General features: G+C 38.7%; 1 protein-coding gene across 7 annotated transcripts in view; it reads left to right on the plus strand.

Annotated features, from left to right (window-relative positions):
* LOC122836741 (TRAF2 and NCK-interacting protein kinase-like) overlaps positions 1–22,682 on the plus strand; it is a 69,495-nt gene that overhangs the window by 16,676 nt on the left and 30,137 nt on the right. For 5 of the 7 annotated variants that reach the window (XM_044126558.1, XM_044126560.1, XM_044126561.1 and 2 more), the window contains exons 4-14: positions 2,714–2,839; positions 2,951–3,061; positions 8,441–8,531; positions 8,617–8,747; positions 9,494–9,548; positions 11,461–11,539; positions 13,901–14,073; positions 18,568–18,640; positions 18,829–18,949; positions 21,845–21,937; positions 22,198–22,332. In XM_044126558.1, the coding sequence (XP_043982493.1) occupies positions 2,714–2,839; positions 2,951–3,061; positions 8,441–8,531; positions 8,617–8,747; positions 9,494–9,548; positions 11,461–11,539; positions 13,901–14,073; positions 18,568–18,640; positions 18,829–18,949; positions 21,845–21,937; positions 22,198–22,332 (1,188 nt within the window). The remainder of the gene's footprint in view (positions 1–2,713; positions 2,840–2,950; positions 3,062–8,440; positions 8,532–8,616; positions 8,748–9,493; positions 9,549–11,460; positions 11,540–13,900; positions 14,074–18,567; positions 18,641–18,828; positions 18,950–21,844; positions 21,938–22,197; positions 22,333–22,682) is intronic. The other 2 variants (XM_044126559.1, XM_044126564.1) reach the window with 2 other exon arrangements.

Genomic DNA, 22,682 nt, shown 5'->3' on the forward strand with positions numbered 1-22,682 from the left:
CACTTTCCCCGACTAAATCGAATTACGAGAACAACTCTCCTCCTCCTCTCCGTACGCTTCTCATGTTTCTTTTTTTTTTTTTTCCCCCATACACAGAAGTAGTTTTTTATTAGATCTCTGTGATATTAAAGCTCTGTACACTTTAGAGTTTAAAAGCCGCGGTGATATGTTGTTGTTTTGCTATTATAAAATATTAATAAGTTGCTGTGGAGTAAATCAATTTGAGGTTAGAAAAACCTCAAATACAAGCTGGATCCGGGGTTTGCGTGACTTTACAGATTGGAACAGGTTTATAGATTACACCTTTATGATAAGGTTGGAATTAAACATGTTGACACATTTCTGTATTTATGTGGAATAAGTAACTTTGTTCATTTTTTAGTAAGTCTTATTTCATTTTGCAACCATATCTAAGTTTGCTCAGATTTGTTTTTCTAAATCCACTTTGCAACAGTTTGGCCTCAATGTCACAGAGTTGACTCTTTTTATTTTGGGACATATTTTTGTTGTTGTTGTAATATTACATTGATAATGGATTTATCAAATGGTCTAATTTAAATCATTTAGCTTAAACAGGTTAGCTGTGTTCTACAAAGTCTGCTAAAGCGTTTTGACACATATTTGACCTGTAATAAAATGTTTTTACGGCTCATCAGGATAATGAGTTCATAAAAGGATATCACTTAGATCTTTAATAACTTAATGTGGCCAGATTCCAGTGGACCTGATAATTTGACCATCTGGAAAGTTTAGACATTACTATGAAAACACATGTTGTTTAATCATCTGTTCTTGTTCTTTTCTTCCCTTTCTGCAGTGACATCCGTTATTATCAGTATCATAAACATATGTTCTGCATTTACCTTTGTCAAGCTTTAGGTTTTCATTTTGCTTGTGTAAAAATTTCACACACTGACCATCTCAGATTATAATCTCTTGAGTTTTAAAAGTTCCAGCTGAGCAGCCACAGTTTGAGGTCACTCTGCCTAGCAAAAAAATAAATAAATAAATAAATGAACCTGATGATGATTTTTGCATCTTCTGTTGGACAGACCCAACAATTAAACAGTTTTATGTTTTTCTAAACAATGGAAAGAATAATTAGCAGATTAAACAACCAACCTCAAGGGATTGATACATTTAATAAAAGTACTGTTCAATGTTTGTTTCTTTTATGCTGACTTAAAGTCATAACGCATCCAGCAGAGCATAAGTTTCCCTAATGTTTTCTGTGGCTTTAAGTTTCGTGGCACTGTTTGTTACTTAAGGAGCGTGTCATTGTTGTGACATTTAAAGGCAATCTTTTCTGTTGTGAAAAAATTACATTCTTGGAGAAAAGCAACATTAAAAAACCCCCAACTACGTTGACGCCTAAATCATATGTGTGAAGTGTCACTTTCAGACTTACAGCTCACAACATTATAGCAGTTTTATGTTTCTCTTAACCCGCATTTGTTTTGTGAGGAGGATCTTTGACCTTGCACAGCTTTAGCCATGCTCGGCGTCGTCTGCCTTTGAAATCTGATGTCGTTTATGGCGACTTTAGTGCATAATACAGCTCTGGTATTGCAGCATTTTAAAATGGAATCAAAGTTTTTGTAAATGCAGATTTTATTTGTATTTTTTTATGTGAAAAATCTACATTGAAATAAATATTTGGAGCAAAGCAGCAGTGGCTAAAGCTAAGCTGGGAGACACAAAACTACAAATAGTTGATACTTTGTTGATGAATTGTGTAATTCACCGACCTTTGGCAGCCTTTTTGTCTTCTATTTACAGCTTTAATTTCATTATAAAAGACCATTAACTTGACCTGGATGTTGGTGCATGTTTGAATTTTGAAGTTAAACTGTGAACATGAAGCCAAACTTAGAACCACTTGCTGGTGAAGCATGAACTCGCACAGAACAGTTCACATGCACATTGTCATCATCGGCGAGTTGGACTTTTCCTGTGGACTTTTTTTTTTTTAATGATTTCTCTGCTGGTCTGCTACAGACAATCTGTGGAAATGCCTGTCTATTATCTGCCATCGCTCTCTGACTCACACTTGCGCATGCAGACGGCAGTCACAGTCAGGCGGGGAGCAAAGAGGCTTTCTTGTTTTTTTGTTGTTTCAGATAGCGGCGAAAGTTCCCACTCTGCCTTGTCATCTTCTGGTGTCTGTGTGGAGATTTAAAAGCAGGCAGGAAGTTGGAAAAAAGTCCAACTCCTCCAGCTCCCAAACCAATCATATGCCTCTTCTCATTTCCCATGATCTCCTTCATTGTGGTTGACAACTTAGGGGTTCATTGACTTGGAGAAGTTATAAGACATTTCTATTAGCATCCCTTATGTCAGGGGTCTCAAACTCCTGTCCTCGAGGGCCGCAGTCCTGCAGTTTTTAGATGTGCCACAGGTACAAAACACTGGAATGAAATGGCTTAATTACCTCCACCTTGTGTAGATCAGTTCTCCAGAACCTTAATTATTCTATTCAGGTGGTGCAGCCGAGGCTCATCTAAAAGTTGCAGGACTGCGGCCCTCCAGGACTGGAGTTTGAGACCCCTGCTTTATGTTGTAAACCAGTAGAGTGAGTTCAAAATCCAAACATTGCTTATTATTCTGTTATTTGTTCATACTCTGGGTTATTTCTGTCTGTTATTGTTGGCCGCACTGACAAAACTTGGGCTGTCTTTAATATTTTCCCTTTTGTTGGGTGTTTTGTCTGTAGGAAGAAGAGGAGGAGATAAAGCTGGAGATTAATATGCTGAAGAGTTATTCCCATCACAGAAACATTGCTACTTATTATGGTGCCTTCATTAAAAAAGGACCTGCTGGACAGGACCACCAACTTTGGGTTTGTAAAATATTTCATGTTCCAAGCATTCTGTTCGTTTAAAGACGGCCACTTTCCATGGATGTGGCAGAAACGTATCACTACTAACCATTAAACTGTTTGCTTCTTCAGTTAGTGATGGAGTACTGTGGCGCTGGCTCTGTGACAGACTTGGTGAAAAAGACTAAAGGAAACTGTTTGAAAGAAGACTGGATCGCCTACATCTGCAGAGAGGTGCTAAGGGTGAGGAACATAAACACACATTTATATAATCATAACCGCCTTGTATAAAAAGAGCCTAATGTGGTGTTAGCTGTAAATATCCAGTGCAGCTTACAGTTGTGGCCTTTTGGTATCAGGACCTAATGATATGACGAAGTGTTTAGGTAATGATGAGCAGTTGTGTAATGATATACAATGGACACGCCTGCATTCCAGGTTAACTGTTTAACCTTTAAACTTTAAGCTGAAATACTCTGGCACAATGCTGATTGATAGACTGTTGGCAAAGCAGCCAATCCAGGAGCACCATTTATTTTGCTTGACGCTGATTGGCTGAACCGCCAGAAGCAGAGACAAGGACGACTTTAATTATTAGCTTCTGTAGTAGCAGCGCTAAGATGGTTTCCACTCTGCGTATTAATGTATATTTAGGTATATTTGGAGTTTGAAATATTAAAATAGGGAGATATAAGCATTTTTAGAGGAAGCTTTAAGTATTGGTGGATTTTAGTTATTCACAGGCAGCTATTATCACAGACTCTGATTTTCTGGTGTTTCTGACTGAGCATTTGCTTTAAAACTTAATTTTATGTTTTTAAAAACATTTTAAAATGTCGTTAGAATCTTATGCTAGCAATAAAACTGTTAGCAAGGTTAGCATAAATAAAACCGTAGCCTCTGTGTGTATTTCTTCAAGAATGTGGGCCGCTACTTTGACACTACAATTTTCAAAACTCCTGCTGTATTTATATATTTATATAAATCTAATTTATTTCATAACAGAAAGAGGGTGAAAGCTTAAAATAATAAAAACAGCAGTGTCTCAGGAAGATGACATTGCTTCCTGCTAGCTATCAAGGTTGGGTCAGGATCAGTTCATTCCTTTTATAAATTCAACCTAATGTTTTTTGGGGTTTTTTTTCCCCTCCAGAAGGTCTTTTGTGGGCTCTAGTGTCCCTTATATGACAGTAGGCTGACAGGACAGGGGGAAGGAGAGGGGGGAAGACATGCGGCAAATGTCGGTCGGGTCCGGAAATCGAACCCACGACGGCCGCATCGAGGACTAAAGGGCTCCAAATGTGGTTTGCACTATCCCCTATGCCACCACAGGATGCCCCAAATTCAACCTAATGTTGTCAAGGTTTGGGAAACTTCTTATTTTCAGTCCCCAAAAATGGGGTACAGAACTGCTATAGCTATAGAAATTTGAAATGGCGAAAGAGTGATATGACTCTTGGCCAGTCTAATTCTCTGTTGTAACAGCAGGAATAAACAACGATTTCTCCTCAAAGAATATGGTTTCCTTAACAATAGCCTCCACCATTCACCTTTCATACTTAATCTGACCTCATTTTAAAACGCCTCAGCAATTCTCCAACATTGACTCTTCTTTCCACACCAACAACTTGCACACTGGAGTGGATTCTTCTTAGATCCAATCTGTTCACTGATGGGGAAAAAAAGGGGAATATTTTGTTTACGACCAGCTGGTCAGGGCAGGTCAGGTGGAAAATGGTCAAATTCCAGCCAACTTCTAACTTCTTCCCAAAAAGTAAAGGTCCAAGACGGAGTCCCACGCTTACTGCTTGCATAGGAATAAAATAGCACAAGTGGGCTGCAAAGTTTTGGATTTGACCATTTTGTAGTGTTCAGGTCCATCTTAAGACAATGCCAAAAGGGAAAGACAACTTCAGGAAGCAGTTGTTGCTGCCTATCAGTCTGGGAAAGGCCAAGATGTCATTTCCAAACAATGGCGTCATAGCTTTCGGCATTTATCTCCGCTGTCAATCTTCTCCAAGGTGGACGTCCAAGAAACGGTTGTAAAGTTTTCTTTGAAAACGAAGCCAAATCCTTCTAAATACGGTCCCTTGGGTAGATGAGAGCATCGTTGAGATGTTTGGTTGTAACGAGCAGCCACATTTTTTGGAGACACCTTAAAGAGGGTGTGCGTGGCGGCACCAACTCTCAAGCACAATGGTGCAAAGGTGACGGGTTTGTTTTGCTTCTCTGTGTATCTGAATATTCTGGTGTTCGTGTAAGAAGCTGAAGGTTGAATGAAACTAGTCATCTAACAGGATGTTTAGAAAAATGATCCTAAGCACATCAGCAAATATCTAACAGAATGGCTGAAAAGCAAAATAAGGCTTTGCTTATTTTAAGGTGTTGAGGTAGTGAAAGCTATCGGAGGGGCTTAAGAAAGCTTTGCATGAACTGCAATGAGCTGAATAATTTTTAATAGGAAGCAAAGCAAACTGGAAGTAAAATATGAAAAAGTTGCCAACAATTAGCTTGATCTCAAACCTTTCCATTAATCAGGATTAGCTTCACCAAAAAGTGACAGAACAGGTTCTAATGTTGCACAGCAAATGTGTGGCTAACTTGGCTATAGACTGTAGCTGGAGTCAGTCTGTTTTATTGTTAGTTTGTGGTTTGATATGACAGATGGCTCTGCCACAATTATGAATATGTATACCACTTTGAATGCATTGTTATTGAGCTGCAGAGTAAAGCACCACATCCGTTTTAATTTGCAGTGAATGTGCTTATGAGTTTTGTCGGTATGTTAAAAGGCTGTATTATAAACTGTGACAAGCACTTGGTAATGCTTTTTCTAAATGCTTTGAGCCATTTAAAACACAAGTGTTCACACATTTACAGAGGAAGTGCAAAATAATCCACATTTCCATGCATGAATTGCTGAGCAGACTGAGGTACAGTTACACCATTTACCCGTTCTGAAATAAATACCCAACAGCTCATGTGATTTTTGTATCCCAAACTAGATATAAGCTTTGCTTTAGCTGTTGTTTATGACTCATATCAATCATTTGTATTTTGCTGTTTCATTCCAGTTTTGTGTATATCAGGGAACTGAAGATGCTTTTAATGCAGTTCCTCTTTCCACAGCGACTCTTCACATCGGTGCTACTCTAATCCTTAAAGTTCAATGTCCTGCAAAAATATCCAAATGGATAGTTTTATTTTTCATTTTCATACTTCATTGGACAGTTTAAAGCATAAAGTTGTTTAGGAGAGGATGAGATTTTGAGAAAAACAACTTTCTGTGTTCTCTCTTTGAGTTTGTGACCGTAGTAGCATACCTGGCTGTCCTTCAGCTCGCCTCAGCCAAGCTCAAATAAATCTCTTCGCTGATGATATTGTGCTTCTGTCAAGAACGAGAAGAAAACTGTAATATTTAATTTTAGTATTTCGAATTTTGGAGGGGACACAAAAGAAATCTGGACAGTGGCCAGTATTTTCTGAGCTGCAGTCAGCCACGCTGTCTCCTAATTGTTTCAACATCACAACATCCCCTCACACACACACACACACACACACACACAGATACACACAGATACACTACGGTCTGACATAGCGTCATTGTCTGAATTAGGTCTCACTTCCACTGTTTATTTAACCTCCTTTGAAGAAGCGAGAATGCTAGGACACTGAAGTGTGTGTGCTCTGAAACTGTTCTCAACTTAAACACTTTAGCATTTAGAAGTGACCCATTAGGAAAAAAAGAAATATTTATTGTGGCCGATTATCTTTTTCTTCTAAAACTCTAAATAATTTAACCTTTTCTCTTTTGATGGGATCATGTCGGTATCCCGATATTTCATTATGGAAGCGCAGGCATGTTAAAAATAGAGCCCACTCTGCATTAATGCTATGTTTTATCATCTGTCCTCTAGAATGTGGTCGCTACAAAACCACAGGCCTAATTCCACAATGTCAATAATTGTTATATGAAGAGAGAAGGTTTGTGAAAAACTTGGTGCACCCATCACACTGGACATGCAAAGTCAAGTGTGATGGCTGCAGTTTTATAGTTTTATAGTCACTACACTAGAATTTTTAAAGAGGTGTTCTTTTTATTATGTCCATTTGCAGAACGTACAAAAGTTTCATCAATATCTCTTTCCAATTTCCAACGTCATAACCTCTGTTGTATTTTTATAGAATTTTCTTAGACAAAGTTGTGTATAATTGTAATGATAATGTTTGCAATGTAATGTTTTTATTTCAGACCCATCGGGTCACATCTGCTCATACATGGTTAGCAATACCTGCCCCATTGTTGCAAACTTAGCAGTTTTGTCCCTGCATTTAGCAAATTTTCAAGAAAAAGAAAATTGATAACAGTAATCGGCAGGTCAGACTTTTCATAGCTTGGTGATCTGGCAGAAAACTGCAATCGATGTTCCCTTCATATTATATTACTTTTATATTTGTTGTTGCAACATGAAAAACTGTAATGAACAATCTGATTGTGACTCATATTTTTATTGTATGATAAATTAAGACAAGCTCAGAAATTTCCATTTGCACGATTTATTGTTTTTCTCTCTTATCTCTCTCTTCCTGCCAAAAACTGTGTGATAAAACTCTTTAATCTGGGGGTTTGGTCTCACCTATCTCTTTTTTTAAGGGACAATTTAGTTTACAAAGACTCCATAATCATTTTATTTGTTGTTCCTGTTTTATTTATTTGTTTATTTAAAATGTTTTCCAGTTCCAGTGTTTAATATTTACTAGAATTTAAAGTTTATTGATGTTTGAGAATGTGTTCTTGTACTATTATGGCCTTACCATTATTAATATTTCTTGAAGATTCTCTCAAAATTACAACATTGACAATAATTTCTGGGACTACATATCGTCCAACAAAATTTATACATACACTCCTGATCAAAATCTTAAGACCAGTCAAAAAATTGAAGAATTAGCATTTTGCAACATTGAATCTTAAGAAGGTTCTAAGTAGAGCTTCACAATGTTAAAAGGACAAATCAGTGCAAGAGACAAGAACATTTGAGCAGGGAATTGTCTGAAAACTGCATTTATACTCAAACATGATTTTTTCAGCTGATCAAAAGTTTACGACCATAGTCTTTAAAAGCCAAAAGCTGTGCAAACATCTGGATTCCATGTCATTTTCTGTGAAGTCTTTACACTGTCAAGACCTCCTGATGGCAAAAGCAAAAATTTAGGGTTCAATTAGAAGGTGTGTCCAAACATTTGGTCTGTACTTTATATATATTTATATATAAACATATATAAGACAGGAGTGTTTCTCTTAAATCAAAGTCGGACAGGAAACACTGTCTATAGAAGAGAGCTCCAATGTGTAATCTTGTTGTTTTGACTGACAAAAGCCAGAGTCTTTATATTCTTACCCCAGGAAATTACACTAATTTGTTGAAAGAGGCATAATGTATGTTCCTTATAGCAAAAATGTTTACAGTTGCGCCACAAATCTGACAATCCGGGTCTGTATGAATACAGGCATGTGACGAAGCTGCTCTTTGACGGACAGTGTTTGCCACTTTCATACTTGCGAGTCATCTGACTCGTCCGCGAACGGGCGCGCTCATTGTGGACGTATTTGTCTTCCAGGGTCTTTCCCATCTTCACTCCCATCATGTGATCCACCGAGACATAAAGGGCCAAAATGTTTTGCTCACGGAGAACGCCGAGGTCAAACTGGGTAATAGAACGCAGCGAGATGCAGAGTACCAACCAGGGAGTATGAGAGTCTTTTCATGATCATTTCTCATATTTTCGTTCTCCAGTTGACTTTGGAGTCTCGGCTCAGTTGGACAAGACGATTGGTCGAAGGAACACGTTCATTGGTACTCCCTATTGGATGGCTCCAGAGGTCATCGCCTGTGACGAGAATCCGGACGCCACCTACGACTACAGAGTAACTTTTTGTTTCAGCGCAAACAGAACACAGCACAGAAGTGTAGATAATGTTTTTGTAGGGCAAAAATCCAGTGGAGAATCGGCTCCTTACAAACAGCAAACAGTGGAAAAAAATAAATAAGAGATTTGGAGCCGACAGCAGCAGCTGAGTTGCAGCTGTGGCTCTGTGAGTAGAGCTGTTGTTTTGAGATCAGAAGGTTGTGGGTCTGATTCCAGCTTGTCACTTGTTGATGTGCCCCTGGGCATGACACACAGCCCCCCACGTTAGGTTTAATCTAATTGATTATGTAAAGTTTTGTTTTCCTCTGATCTGTTAGATGCAAAAAGATACAACAATCTTTTCTCACTGTCTGATATTAAACTGAGCCTAAAGGCACATTTACATGTGACAAGAGAAAGCAAGAATCAAACCCACAACCTTTGCAAAACAACTACCATACCCACTTAGGCATTGTCACCTGATGTATGTAAATCTGTGGTTTCAGCTTTATATTTGTATCATTTTATCTCATTTACAGAGAATTTAAATCATATTTCTTGTTTCAGTGATTCATTTCTAGAAGTGAGATTTCAGTTTCGGAAATCTTTGTATCTGAAACATTGACTATGATTGATGGGTATTTTGTCTTGGTCTGCAGCCAAACTGACTCATAGGCTGCAATGCAAACAGCCACCAAACAGGGTTTCATCTTAGCTCGTGTTTATGCTACAGACTCAGCTTTCTCTGTCCTCTTTTGCTTTTAGAGCGATCTTTGGTCATTAGGCATCACTGCACTGGAGATGGCCGAAGGAGCTCCTCGTAAGTTACAAACACAAAAGATGTAGAGGTGAAAAGTCGGTGCACCCTTAGTCAATATCTATGTTTGGATGAATTTATCTCACGATGCATTACACCGTGTCCAAACTTATTGTAGAAAAGAAACAGTTTGTAAAAACTAACAAATATTTCAGCTTGGGGAGTTAGTAACAGAAAATTGCTATATAATAAATAGGTTGATGAACGGTGAATTCAGGTGCATATTAAAGATAAATATGTTGTTGTTGCCCATAAGTCAGTAAAGGGTTATAAGGTCATTTCCAGTCAATTTGCAGTCCATCATCCTGGGACTGTGGTGCACAAAGTTCAGGCCTGGCTCCATTTGCTATAAGAAATTTGCATGTATTTTATGCAGATGGACATGATTATTTCTTTTTTTTTTTAAGGCGGAGGATCTTATGAAAAATACCTACATTTTTTTAAGATGAAAATTTAAGTTATTGTCTTCTATTACTGCCATTTTCGTCTTTTGTTTAAAGTAGATGAAAAGTTATGCCACAAACATTTAGCAGCATTCATTAAAGTTAGCAAAAATACAAATTTAAATTTTCTGGAGAAAAAAAAAAAGTATTTTTAATCTATTGTAGTGGATTAAAAAAGACAACAATAATGAGGAAATCGGGTTTTCTTAAAAATGAAAAGCAAACATTTGACAACCTTTTAAGATGCAATATTTACAGGTCAATTTTTCTACAAAAATCTCACTCACACTTTTGTTGTATTGCAAACTTAAATTATTGCAGAAGAGGTGAAAACATTTTTTTGTAATTATTCAAGGTTTTAAATTGAAAAGTAGAAACCGTTACTTCCCCCCAAATGTTTCAAACTAAATTTTGCCTGCAAGGAAAAAGTTTGGACACCCATATATTAGGTAAAAAAAAAAAAAAAAAAGTACAACTGGAAAACATTTAAGCCAGTTCCCAATTTTCAAAGTTCACCTTGATGGCTGCTGGCTTAATCCTGAGAAACATTTCCAACCAAAACTCAAGAGCTCTGTCTCAGACAAGTTTTTATTCACATGCTAAAATTTGAGCAAGTAAATCAGTAAGTTTTAGAAATAAACCACCGGTAAACAATTATGCCACTTCTTTTTACAAAAAGAAAACACACGTGGTCAAGAGTGAAAACACCACACAAAAAGATGATGGAAGAATATTAAGATAACTGTTGGGTAAATCTCTCTGTTGGGTTGTTTTCTAGGGGTTTCCCGATCCGATATCGATACGTTTTCCAGTTCCAGTGTTGCATGTTTATTAAAATGTAAAGATTATTGATCTTTCAGAATTTGCTCTTGCATTATTAGGCCATTATCATTATATTACTTGACAAAAGTCGGAAAGCAACAATATTTTCATTTATCACAATAACCTTTGGGACAATTTATCATCCAGTGAAAATAAAACAGGCCCACACACTGAACCAGTGGTTAATAATAAACGGGTCAGTTATCCTCATGTCTACTGTTGTTGACTATTGCTCTCTGTTTGAGTAACATCTCTTGATCAAACCTTTTCTGACGTTCCACACTACAAAATAAGTAAGCTGATATCGTATCGGGTCGATATCGATATCAGTCAATACTCAAAGTTGTGATATCAGGATGGTGTTACGATACAATCCAATCCAAAGGTTTTGGCTTTTGGTCGTGAAAAATAATCATGACAACACTTTGTAATCTAAACCTGAAGGCCTGAAAATGACTGAAGTGTCTAGAAATGTAATCTCTGATCTGAGGTAGGCCTTACGCTTTTGTTTTTTCTTTCACGTCTCTGTAAAGAGTGTGCAGAAATCACTGCCTCTCTTCCCAGGATTCTTTAAATCCCTTTTCAGAGGTCCTGACACACTTTTCTCCTTTGTCTTTGTTCTGTCCGACTCCGTTGCTTTCCCTCTGCAGCTCTCTGCGACATGCATCCAATGAGAGCTCTGTTTCTGATTCCTCGAAACCCCGCACCCAGACTCAAATCGAAGAAGTGGTAAGCCTGTGAACACAACTCTCATCTGTAGGCACAACACAGGGAAACAGGCAGCAGGCGTGAGGCTCTCAGGTGTCTTTTGTTGTGGGTTTCGTACAGCTGACGATCAGACGACACACATTCTAGCTGCTTCTTCTCACAAAAAGCTCAGTGCTTGTAGACGTGTGGTGATCAATGCAAGTTATTTGTCCTGCGTGTGAATTCAAGTTGCCGTGGTGTTTCTGCTGTAAGTTTGAAATTAAATCGGGGTTTGATTTTTACCCTCTCTTCATCAATCACTCGTCTCGCACTTCCTGCCCTTTCATGCATAATAGAGAAGCTCTTCCCATTGAACTCTGGACTGGCACTAGCTGCTGTCTTTCATTCACTATTAAAACGACCAGAAACGCCTTTTCTCCCGGCAGCTTTTAATAGCAACAGTAGGTCTTGTAGTGCAGAGCTTTGCCTTGATTTTACCCAGAGGCCTCCCTGAGGCGGATAAACGCAGCAACAACACACACATTTCTTTCCCTTCCTTGTTCAAAAAACAGACAACAGTCCCATTCGACTCGCACAGTGATTTCTGATGGTGGATTTAGCCTCAAAGCCTCACATCGACTTTACAATTTACACAATATTTTTCTTTGGGAGTGCTGAGAGGAATGATAAGCTGATTGGAGGCAAGTTGCCAGACAACTCTAGGAAGTTTATAGCAGCTACTAGACACAGGTATTGATGTAAACATTATTGATTTGTTGGCTTTTTACATTGATTTGTTGTGGTTTTTTTGTTGGAAACTTCTTGGTCTTTAAATTGACGAGTATTTGAGCACAAATTGATTTAAACGTCTTAGCTTAAACTAAGCAATATATGCAATTTTATGTTATTTATTCAATCATTATCTCATATGTTTACATTTTTTTGTCAAAAAGCTTTTTTGGTTTTTGTTGTTACTCTACCAGCAACAACAAAAGTCAACATAATTAAATCTAGAAGAAAAGCGTACAGAATATCAGCAGTCATCTACGTCAAACAAATTTTAAATTAATTTTTAAAAAAGTTGACACTTTCAACTGTTTTTACTGTCTTATGTTAGTGAAATGTGCTAATATCTTGACTAGCTTTACTAAAACACCAATAATCTTTTAAAATTATTCTTAAACATTGATTAAAAAAATAAGATGTAACACTTTGAACTGTTCCTTTTACTATCTTATTCTAACAAATAGCGCTTGTAGCACAGCTAGCATTACAAAACGGCAATCTCAGGTTTGTAATTATTTTTAAACGTTGACAAAATAACAGCTGACATGTTCAACAGTTTTTGCTATTTTAAACTAGTATAAGCCGCTAACAGGCTAGCATTACTAAAGCAGCACTAAAACGTTTTAGAATAGTTTTTAAGCAGTGATAAAATAATAGCAGACTTAACTCTTGCTCATGATGCTGGTAGCATAGCTAGAAGCATTCTCAAACAGATTTTCTATTTTTAAACAACAGAAAATAACAGTTGATGGTTTTTTTATGATTCAAAATGCTAGTCATAGTAATGCTAGCAAAAAGCGCTAATGCACTGCTAGCATAGCTAAAGCAGCAATCTCTGTGTACTGTCCACATAATATTGACAGCTACCTGAATCTATCTAAAAAGAAATTTAGGCCATGTTCAAAGATATGTAGGATTATATAATCATTTTTATTAGCCCTGGAACAACACCGTGTACAAAGAGCAGTATTCAGAATTCATCCGTACAACATTTACATCAAGTTAATTTAAATTGGGGCACAATTTACGTTTTGAATGCCTTCAGTTATCTCGGCCGTAATTCCTTTTCTGTTTTCAGTCTGTTTGTGCAGAATCATTTTTTAATGTTCGTTTCCCACAGAGAGAGATAGCAAAGAAAAAAAGCCAAATCAATTGGGCACAATTGATTTGTAAAAGCAATAAAAAGTGTAAAACATCCAAAAGAGTGAATAGTATTTGTAGGGAGTGTGTGTGTGTGTGTGTGTGTGTGTGTGTGTGTGCGCGGGTGCGTGCGCGTGTGTGTGTGTGTGTGTGTGTGTGTGTAAAGCCGGTACATCAGGACACTTGTAGCTGTAATTGCAGCAGAAGTTAGTTTCTACAAAGTATCGACTGAGAGAATACAAACAGATGCAACATTTTTAGAGTTTCTTTGATACACTTTTTTCAAAGCACATTGAAGTGTGTAGTTGTTTTTAGATAAAATGTGAAAAAGGTCCATATACTGTAGAATCATGGTACATTTACTCTAATAAACGTTGCAGCAGCTGAGCTAAATTTAGATAATTGTAAAAAAGAATGTAAATTTCAAGCATTCAGTGCAGCTTTCACTCAATCGTTTCTTTGCCTCACTTTCCGCAGGTCAAAGCGTTTCTTGTCGTTCGTCGACAGCTGCCTGGTCAAAAACCACATCCACCGACCCGCCACAGACGCTCTGCTGAAGCACGCCTTCATCAGGGACCTGGCCAACGAGAGGCAGGTCCGCATCATGCTGAAGGACCACCTGGACAGAACCAGGAAGAAGCGAGAGAAGGGTGAGGGGACCCAACAGGTTTTAGGGCCTTTTGGGCCTTTTTGTCAAGACCCTCCCATCTGCTGACCTGGCTGCTGTCTGTACCTGCGTTTCCTTTACAAATGTATGAAACTCTTCTGCTAATGTCAAAGAAAAGCCACAATATCGCAATTGGGTGTTTCCATTAAATACAGAATGAACTTAAAATCTCAGGTGAATACGCTAGTTCACGCGATAAATCATTAAAAATCATGGCAGCGATAGATGTAAACGCTTATATCATATATATTTATAATCCAGCCACGGTGGGCGTTCCGTGGTGGCGTAGGGGATAGTGAGACCCATCTTTGGAGGCCTTCAGTCCTCGACGCGGCCGGCACAGGTTCGACTCCCGGACCCGGTGACGTTTGCCGCATGTCTTCCCCCTTCCTGTCAGCCTACTTTCACATAAGGGACACTAGAGCCCACAAAAGACCCCCTGGAGGAGGAAAAAAAATCTTTAAAAATCCAGCCATGGTGCTAGCGCTCATCATCTATCAGCCAATCAGGGGAGACGGCGGCGTCTTATTCAGGGGTTGTAACGGCAGCATACCAGCTACGTATGCGCCGTTATGGTGAAATTGTAGTCGGGCATTTTACAAAATAGCTACAGATTCAACACGTTAGAATGACGCACAACTTTTATGAACTGTGACGCTGCGAGAGCTCTGGTGGAGCGACGTGAACGTGGTCTGAAAAAAACAAAAACACACCATCATCCTCCTACTTCCTCTCTTCTTCTTTGGCGTTTTCGCCAGTAGTAACATCTGGCTGTTGGTCACGTGTTTCCATTGCGGTTTTGCGAAATACATCAACTGTGACTGAAAAACTGCCTTATCCCATCACAAAAAAGTTTAATTGAATTTTTTTTTTTCTGTTAATTGGTATTTCCATTCAGCGCATTTATTTTTGTAATTTCAATTTGTGCAATTTTATAGTTTGTGGAAACACAGCTGGTGTAAGGATTTATTTCTCACATTTCCTGCTGAATCCCTCACCAGTTGAGTCTCCTTCCTCTGCTCAGGCGCTTTCTGACTCTCGATGTTAACTTGGGGAAATGTTGCACTTGGCCGCAGCCGCTGCCCACATTTTTACACAATTCCTCTTGGTGAGCTTTAAAAAGTCTTCGCTTTCTGATACCATTACCACAATCCTCTGCTACTTTTCTTTTTTTGAAGGAAGGAAAGAAGGAAGCAGGGATTTTGGAGAGATGGAAAGAGACACAGGGCAGCAGAGCTGGAATGTGAAACATAGAGGGAGGAGCGCTGTTGTGAAAATAATTTATCCCCGTTCTGAACCCTAGATGAGCTCGATGTGCGACGGCAACGTCGGCCTGGCGTTTTTGGATTTTTGTACGTTGTGAAAAACAACCTGATCAGATCTGTCAGTTTTATCCGAGTTCATTTTCAGAGGTGAAAAAAAAGGCAGAAAGGAGAAGGAAGACGAGAAAGAGAGAGACGCTTAGAGGAAGGAAGGAGGAAACAGAATGGCCATCTGGTTCTAATCTCTAAGCTTCCAAAAGCATACTAAATGACTGGAGACTTTCTGCTTGCTCTGTGTGTTTGGCTTGTGTGTGTGTGTGTGTGTGTGTGTGTGTGCGTGTGTGTGTGTGTGTGTGTGTGTGTGCGTGTGTGTGTGTGTGTTTAGAGCCGTCTTAAGTGTGCATGCCCTACTAAATAAAATGCCTGTCGCATTATTGTGTGTGTGCGAGCTGCTGGACAAAAAAATCTAAATCAAAAATAAATTCTCCGGATGTGATGCATAGGAGGATGTTTCGTCTTTGAGCGTCCTCAGGGGTGTAGTTTGAACAAAGATGGGTTGGGCTTTGTGAGATGTATCACCCAACGCTGAAATTTAAATCCACAAATTTCTCCTTTCTCCTCTACTTGGCCCAAAACTTTGGACAACAACACGACGGGGGACTTTGGGAAAGGAAATGTTGTTGACCTTTTTGTTCTGTCATTCTGCTTTAACCAACTCCACCTGGGTTGTGTTACCTTTAATGTGAACATCTGGAGAGTCAAGTCAGGGTTCAGCTTTTGGCTGAGCTGCTCTCACAACAGATGTTGTCCAAATGTCGTTACTAGAGCCTCATCTTCTCTCCCCCCCGTCACCACCCATCATCAGAACAATGATTTTATTCTGTTGGCTACAGGAAAAACAACAAAACACTTCCTGTGTACATATGTGGCTTTAAAAAAATATAGTTTTGAGTAGGAATGTAGCTACCAGTGTTAGGTCATTCTGAATTTTCTTTAAGAGTTTTACCTGAAGATGTGAGATTAGATTAGTACTAGAGGCCATGCCACTGTAAAAAGGAGTTGTATGATTATTTTTAAACATTGATTACCGAGTTCACACTTTGCCTAAACCGCTTTTTACTATTATCGTTTGCTAGCAAATAGCAGGAGTAGCATGGTTAGCATTACTAAAACAGCAAGCTCAGAGGTTTTTTAATTACTTTTAAACATTGACAATAATAACAGAACTGACACTTTTAACAGTTTTTTTTTTTCTATCTTATGCTGGTGCAAAAAGTGCTAATAGCATAACTAGCACTACTAAAACAGCAACAACAGGTTTTTTATTACATTATGGCAGCAAATATTGCTAGTAGCATGGCTTGCATTACAAAATCTCAATTTCACACCGGTTTTATAATCATTTTTAAACATTAATACAATAACAGAGTTGACACTTTCAACAGTTTGTGATCTTATGCTAGCAAAAGTCACTAATAGCTTAGCTAGCATTAACAAAGAAGCAATTTCTGTGTATTGTCCCAGAACTGTCTCACTTTATTTTCAAAAAAAAAAAATTACAAATTACAGAAAATATTTTCCTAAAGTTTTTCTTCTTTTTTTTCAACCATCTCTTTTGTGAGTTGCAGGGTGGAGTATTTGGTCCTGGCTTAGAGAATTTCTATTTAATTATTAAAATATAGTTTCAATGGGGTTTTCAAAAGCTCAGAACATTTTTAAATACTGTGCTTTCAAAAGAATTAAACCAAATAATTTTTCTTTTTTGCCTTCCTGTTTGCTGCTTCAAATCTCACTCTCTCAGCTTGAACAAATTGCAGACATTTCATTACAGGATAATACACTTTTCTTTTAAATAGCTTCTTAAATCTGTATCTTTTCTCTGATTTTGTTTTGAGTCAGTCTGCTGGCTGTCTTTCTTCTGAAAAGTGTTGCTATTAGCATCAAGTGGTTTACTGTGTTTAGCGACTGGGAACATTTTTTTTTTAGTTTCCAACCAACTGATCTAACAAAAATTATCTACCAAAGCATCTTTTGTTTACTTTGGTTGGGAAGCAACCAAACAAAATTGATTTACTTCCCAATCGATTTCTGTAATTGGTGTTACTGGACCCTAACACCAACGACAGGGACAGTTCTGTGTTTACAGTGCTAGCTTTTCAATCCAACTATCATCTATTTCTGGACAAAGTCTGGACTGACAGTGACCTCTTCTCTCATCAGTCCTTGGAGTCGATCCCATTTTGTTCTGGCTTCTGTTTATCCACCTGCTTTTTTGAGGACTGACTACAGACGCTCAGCGAGGTTATCTGGGGAGTTTCCTCTCCACTGATCCCAAGCGTCAGTGTTCTGATCTGAGAACCTTTTTTGTTATCACTTTTCCCTCGAGACATGAACCTCCGCTGTGCCGTAAAAAAACAACGTCCATCACAAAATAGTTTCCGGATTGTTGGAAGAAGATATTATTTAACTCACTGTTTGTTTGTGGCAAAGTTCTTGGGCAGAATTGTGACAAACTCGAGTCACTTGGATTTGTATTTCCAGGTGTCCCAAACAATCGGAAAGGTTCCCTTTCACTCCATATTTCCTGTCATTGATGTTTTTCTTGGACAAACTTTACTTCTTTGCTTCCCAACTTTGAGCAAGGAGTCCGTATCGCATTGTTAGGGAAAGTGCATCTCTTTTGTCTCTGGGAAAACATTTTATAATTTTGTTGATGGAAAGAAAATCTCTCTGCATCATAAAAAAAGAAATACATCTGATAGAAGATTAAATATATGGAATATGAACTGAATTATAATCCTGAACCGCACAGCATTCTGGGAGATGCAGGCAGATTAAAGGCTTTTGACAAGCTAGGCTGGTGGAGCCAACTAACTCACTCACTCTTTGGTTACCTAGCAACAAAATGCTAAGTGACTTGTACAGCAGCAGTTTCACATTTGTCCACCGTTTCTCACAACTACTTAAAAATAAAAACATAAAACAACGCTGTGCAGTGAAAACTCTGGATAGAACAGGAATATTTCAGGTATTCAAAACAAATCAGTAATTATCCTCGCCTCGGGTTGGACCGATTCTTTTACGGCTCTGGCTCTTCTCGGTCAGGGTTCTGTCTGTTCTGATGCTGCTGTTTGTTTATACTCTGCTGGTAATCAGCCTCTACCGGCGGGAAGCTGAATTCCTCACCACTTTCTTTCTGTATTTCCCTCTGTTAGAGGATCCGGGCTATGAGTACAGCGGCAGTGAGGATGAAGAAGATGAGGTCGCAGAGGAGGAAGGCGAACCCAGGTAGTCGTCTGTTTTAGTTTCTCCACATGGACTTTCTGTCCACTGTGTCCAACAACAGGTGACTGACAGGTCGTTCTGTAGCCCCTCCCACTCTGTCTTTCACCTGATCACTACCGTGTTGTTTGTTTACTTTCTCTCCATTTCTCACGCTCATTTGTTTGTGTGTTTGTTTGTTTTTCCCCTCTCAGCTCCATAGTGAACGCTCCCGGGGAATGGACGTTACGACGGGAGTTTCTACGGTTACAGACAGAAGATCGCCAAGGAGGCAGAGAGGGGGGGCATGGAGGAGGAGCTCAACAGCGACAACAGGCAGGTTGATTTTGTACACCTTCGTATTGAGAAACTGAATCTGTGTTTGTAAGAAGAAACTACATTTCTTCTTAGTGAGTTTGTTTTTCACTCAGTGTAATTTACTCCTGTTGTTAGCAAAAATAATGGATGCGAGGTCAATTAATTCTCAGATTATTCAGCTCTCACTGGTAACTGGGCAACCAGAAACTCAAAACTCCTATCTTTCACCCAGCAGTGAACACACCATGCTTACCCACTACCAGCAGTACTCTTTGGTGAGGAAGGTTTTACTGAGTGAAAAAGTTAACTATTTTCATAACTAAGGCTGCTGGCTGCTAAAATAAGATGCTAAAGACAGTTTAGGCCGGGGGTGACCAAAGTGTGGCCCGTGGGCCATTTGGAGCCCCTTGATTGTTTCTGTGTGGCCCGCATGAAGGCTGATACAGATGGAGACTTTTTTTTTTTTTCTTTAGTTAGAGCAAAATTATTACTGACAAATTAAAATGTTTAGTTTAACACAAAAGTATTTGTCTTTTAACAACCATGCTTTTTGCTCTCTTTCCTCTTTTAATAAATAAAACCACATTTATCAACTGACTTCTACTCAGAAACAGACTTTAGGGAACCCAAATCTCTTTTTAATTTATTCGTTCAACCTTGCTTAATACAAAAAGCATTTTTAAAGAGACAGTGACCTAAAACATGTTCTCATAGCTGAGCAGAGGGTGAATCTTATTCTGTGCAAAAGAATTTCCAAACTGGATGTCTTTCTTTTAAAAACTCTTCAAGTTTTGGATCTTCAATTATTTAGACGTCTTTTTATTACTAAAATAAAGTTAGGCAATAACTCTGTTTAATTAGCGTTATTGTAGATTTAGTTTCTTGTTGAGAAGTGATTAAAAGGTGTTTTTTTTTTGGCCCATGTTGCAAACACTCTGGTCTAAGTCATCAACTCCATAATAATTGTCTGGTTTTATACCAATTCCTCTCCCTCACACACAGTGTGACGTCACCTCTGCTCCTAAAAAAACTAATAATAACTGCTTCCAATCTCAATGAAGCTAGAAAAACTATTTTGAATATGCTTAAATTCTTTGTCATACTGCAGTTCTTAAGGAAATTCCCCATTTTGGCTAAAATTGGTATTGATGGGCTAAACCTATTGAAAAACCTGCATCTGGAAATAGACCACAAATTTCTAAAAGCCGCATGAAAAAAAAAAAAATGTCTCCAACCAATTTGTGAAATATTGTCCTGATTCCAGCCTATTAGTTTCACCATTCAAATTGTTTAATTTGTTTTTGATGGATTGATTTTAAAATAAAGAACAAATGAACATATAATCCTCGTTTCTTTTCTTCCCCCCTTAAAATCATTACTAACCAAACCCCTCTCCTGTGTGGCAGCAGCGGCAGACACAGCGTACGCCTACCAGAGCTAACAAACACAAAAACATCATGATATCGTTGCAGAAGATCATCATGAATGTTTTATCTGCAGCAGAAAAAGCATTTTCTGGATATAACATCTGCACACAAAGATAAGACGGCACGCCACTGGAAGCTCGCACATGCTCAGTCCTCATCTCTCTAGTCGCAGCAGAGTTAGCCACATTACTGTAACATGGATCAGTAATTAATACCAATCAGTAACCAGCCACGTGTGTGTGTGTGTGTGTGTGTGTTTCTCTCTCTGTGGGTATTCATAAATCTGAAACTGTTACAATCTGGCCTGCATTGAGTCAGAGCGATCTGATGAAAAATTACTCAATGAGTGCAGAGCAGCCTCAGTTTTTGTTCTTTCATTTCTCACTGCAAGAACTAAGTTGGGGATGGCAGAGGCAGGAGAAATCCATCAGATGTCTGAGCAGGTGTTTCTTTTCCTTTCTTTGTTGTTGTTTTTAAGTTGGGTTCTGTGAAGCAGTTCTGAAAGTGACTTTCTCGTCCGCAGTAAGCAGACGGATTCGCGTTAAGAAGCAGGTGGGATTAGTGACAGGAAGCCACGCAAAGTGCTGCTACAAATAGGACAGTAATATTTCTAGCAACTGAAGTAATCAAAGCCTAAAAAAAATCAATCAATCAATCAACGCAGCGCTTTAAATAAGTGCTAATTTGTGGCCGACTTTAGTGTTTTACTTCAGCATCAGGTATTTTATTCTATCTATAATGAGAAATGACTCATTTACTCTGTCTGGAGTTAAAAAACACAAGACAACAAGCGGCTATAAAGTGATGGATCTTTAGGTAAAATTAGATGACAATGTGTGTGTGTCTTGTATGTTGTGTTAATACAACAAACAAGAAAAAAATATTGATGAAGTTGATAAAATAACCTTGGAAATTACCAGGATTACTAATAGAGAAAATGAAACAATACTGCAAAATTAAAATGCTAAGATTATCCTTAATAGAAGTGAAAATGTGATCGAGTGGCTTTTATCAGTCAAAGGAAACAGCAAAAAGGTCAGATTTAAAAGTGGAGATGCATGTATTTAAGTGTGCTGAACTGGTGCAGATGTTGTCAAATACATTTGTCATTTGGAAGATTTATGTCTGTAAGTGAATTCAGCTTTATCGGATTGGTATCGGCTGATGCTACACCTCACATATCGGTATCGGAAGTGAAAAAAATAGGTCGGTGCATCCTCAAATGAAACGCTAAGAAATAAAGTAGCATGTTTACCTTCAGGGTCGGTCAAAATGTTACTGAGTAGTTATGATTAGTCAAACAAAAAAATCAGGGTTCAGGGGTTTTGAATGCTTCTGTAAAGATTATATGGTTAAAAGACACAGAGCAAGTTAATATTCTTAATAATTACGCATTAGAAACATCCCTGATGAAACGGGGAAATAAAGTCGGACTTGCAGTTTTCTGGAATAACTTTCTCAACCCCTGAATTTGTCCTGTCAGCAGCAGCTGGCTGAGCAGGAACGGATCAAGCAGATTCTGGCCGACCGACAGAGGCGGATCCAGCAGCAGCAGGAGCAGCGGCAGAAGCTGGAGAACGTGAGTCACGGTTTCTATCTGCGTTCATCATGGCTGCAGCCTCTGAACCCTATCTGACGCCTTCCATCATTGTCATCGTCATCATCACCAAGGAGCTCACGTCAGCTGCTCTGCTGCGGCCAAAGTGTTTTTGCAACCTGATTGTTTTTCTCTTTTAAGAAAAAAAAAAAAAGATAACAGACGACAGCTTGAGTCTTGATGTTGAAAAGCTAAAAAGCCACAATGGTATCTGAAACGTTCAATGCCTCTGCACTCCACAGCAGCAGAGGCAGCAGCTGACGGAGTGTGCCTTTCAGTGGGCGGAGCTTCAGGAGGTTTTTATGGGGGAGGAGTCTGATCTCCATGGCAACAGAATCCTACTGGAGGAGAAAAACAGGAAGTGTGACAGGAGACAGGTAAAGATTTAGAGTTTTACACATGTAGAGGCTGACGCATCAAGTCTGGTCACAGATTCAGTTAACGGACTTACGACTAAACTGCAATGAAACAGTTTAGACTCCAGAAGAAGGTACGAAATTTAAAACAGAGCTGTGAAAATATTTGGGCCGTCCTCCTCACATCCCCTCATCTACACATCAGCCGTCTGAACATCTCAGCAGAGGAGAAATACAGACAGGAAGTTGGGAAGAAGGAGAAGGATGAGGAAACCTCTCTGTGTCAGACATCATCAGCACAGAGGAAGTGGCTTCAGTAAACATGACAGACATGTAGCAAGATGCATGACTTGATACAGTAGCTCTCAAGT

The sequence above is a fragment of the Gambusia affinis genome, linkage group LG09 (assembly GCF_019740435.1).
Source record: "Gambusia affinis linkage group LG09, SWU_Gaff_1.0, whole genome shotgun sequence".
NCBI classification, from domain to species: domain Eukaryota; kingdom Metazoa; phylum Chordata; class Actinopteri; order Cyprinodontiformes; family Poeciliidae; genus Gambusia; species Gambusia affinis.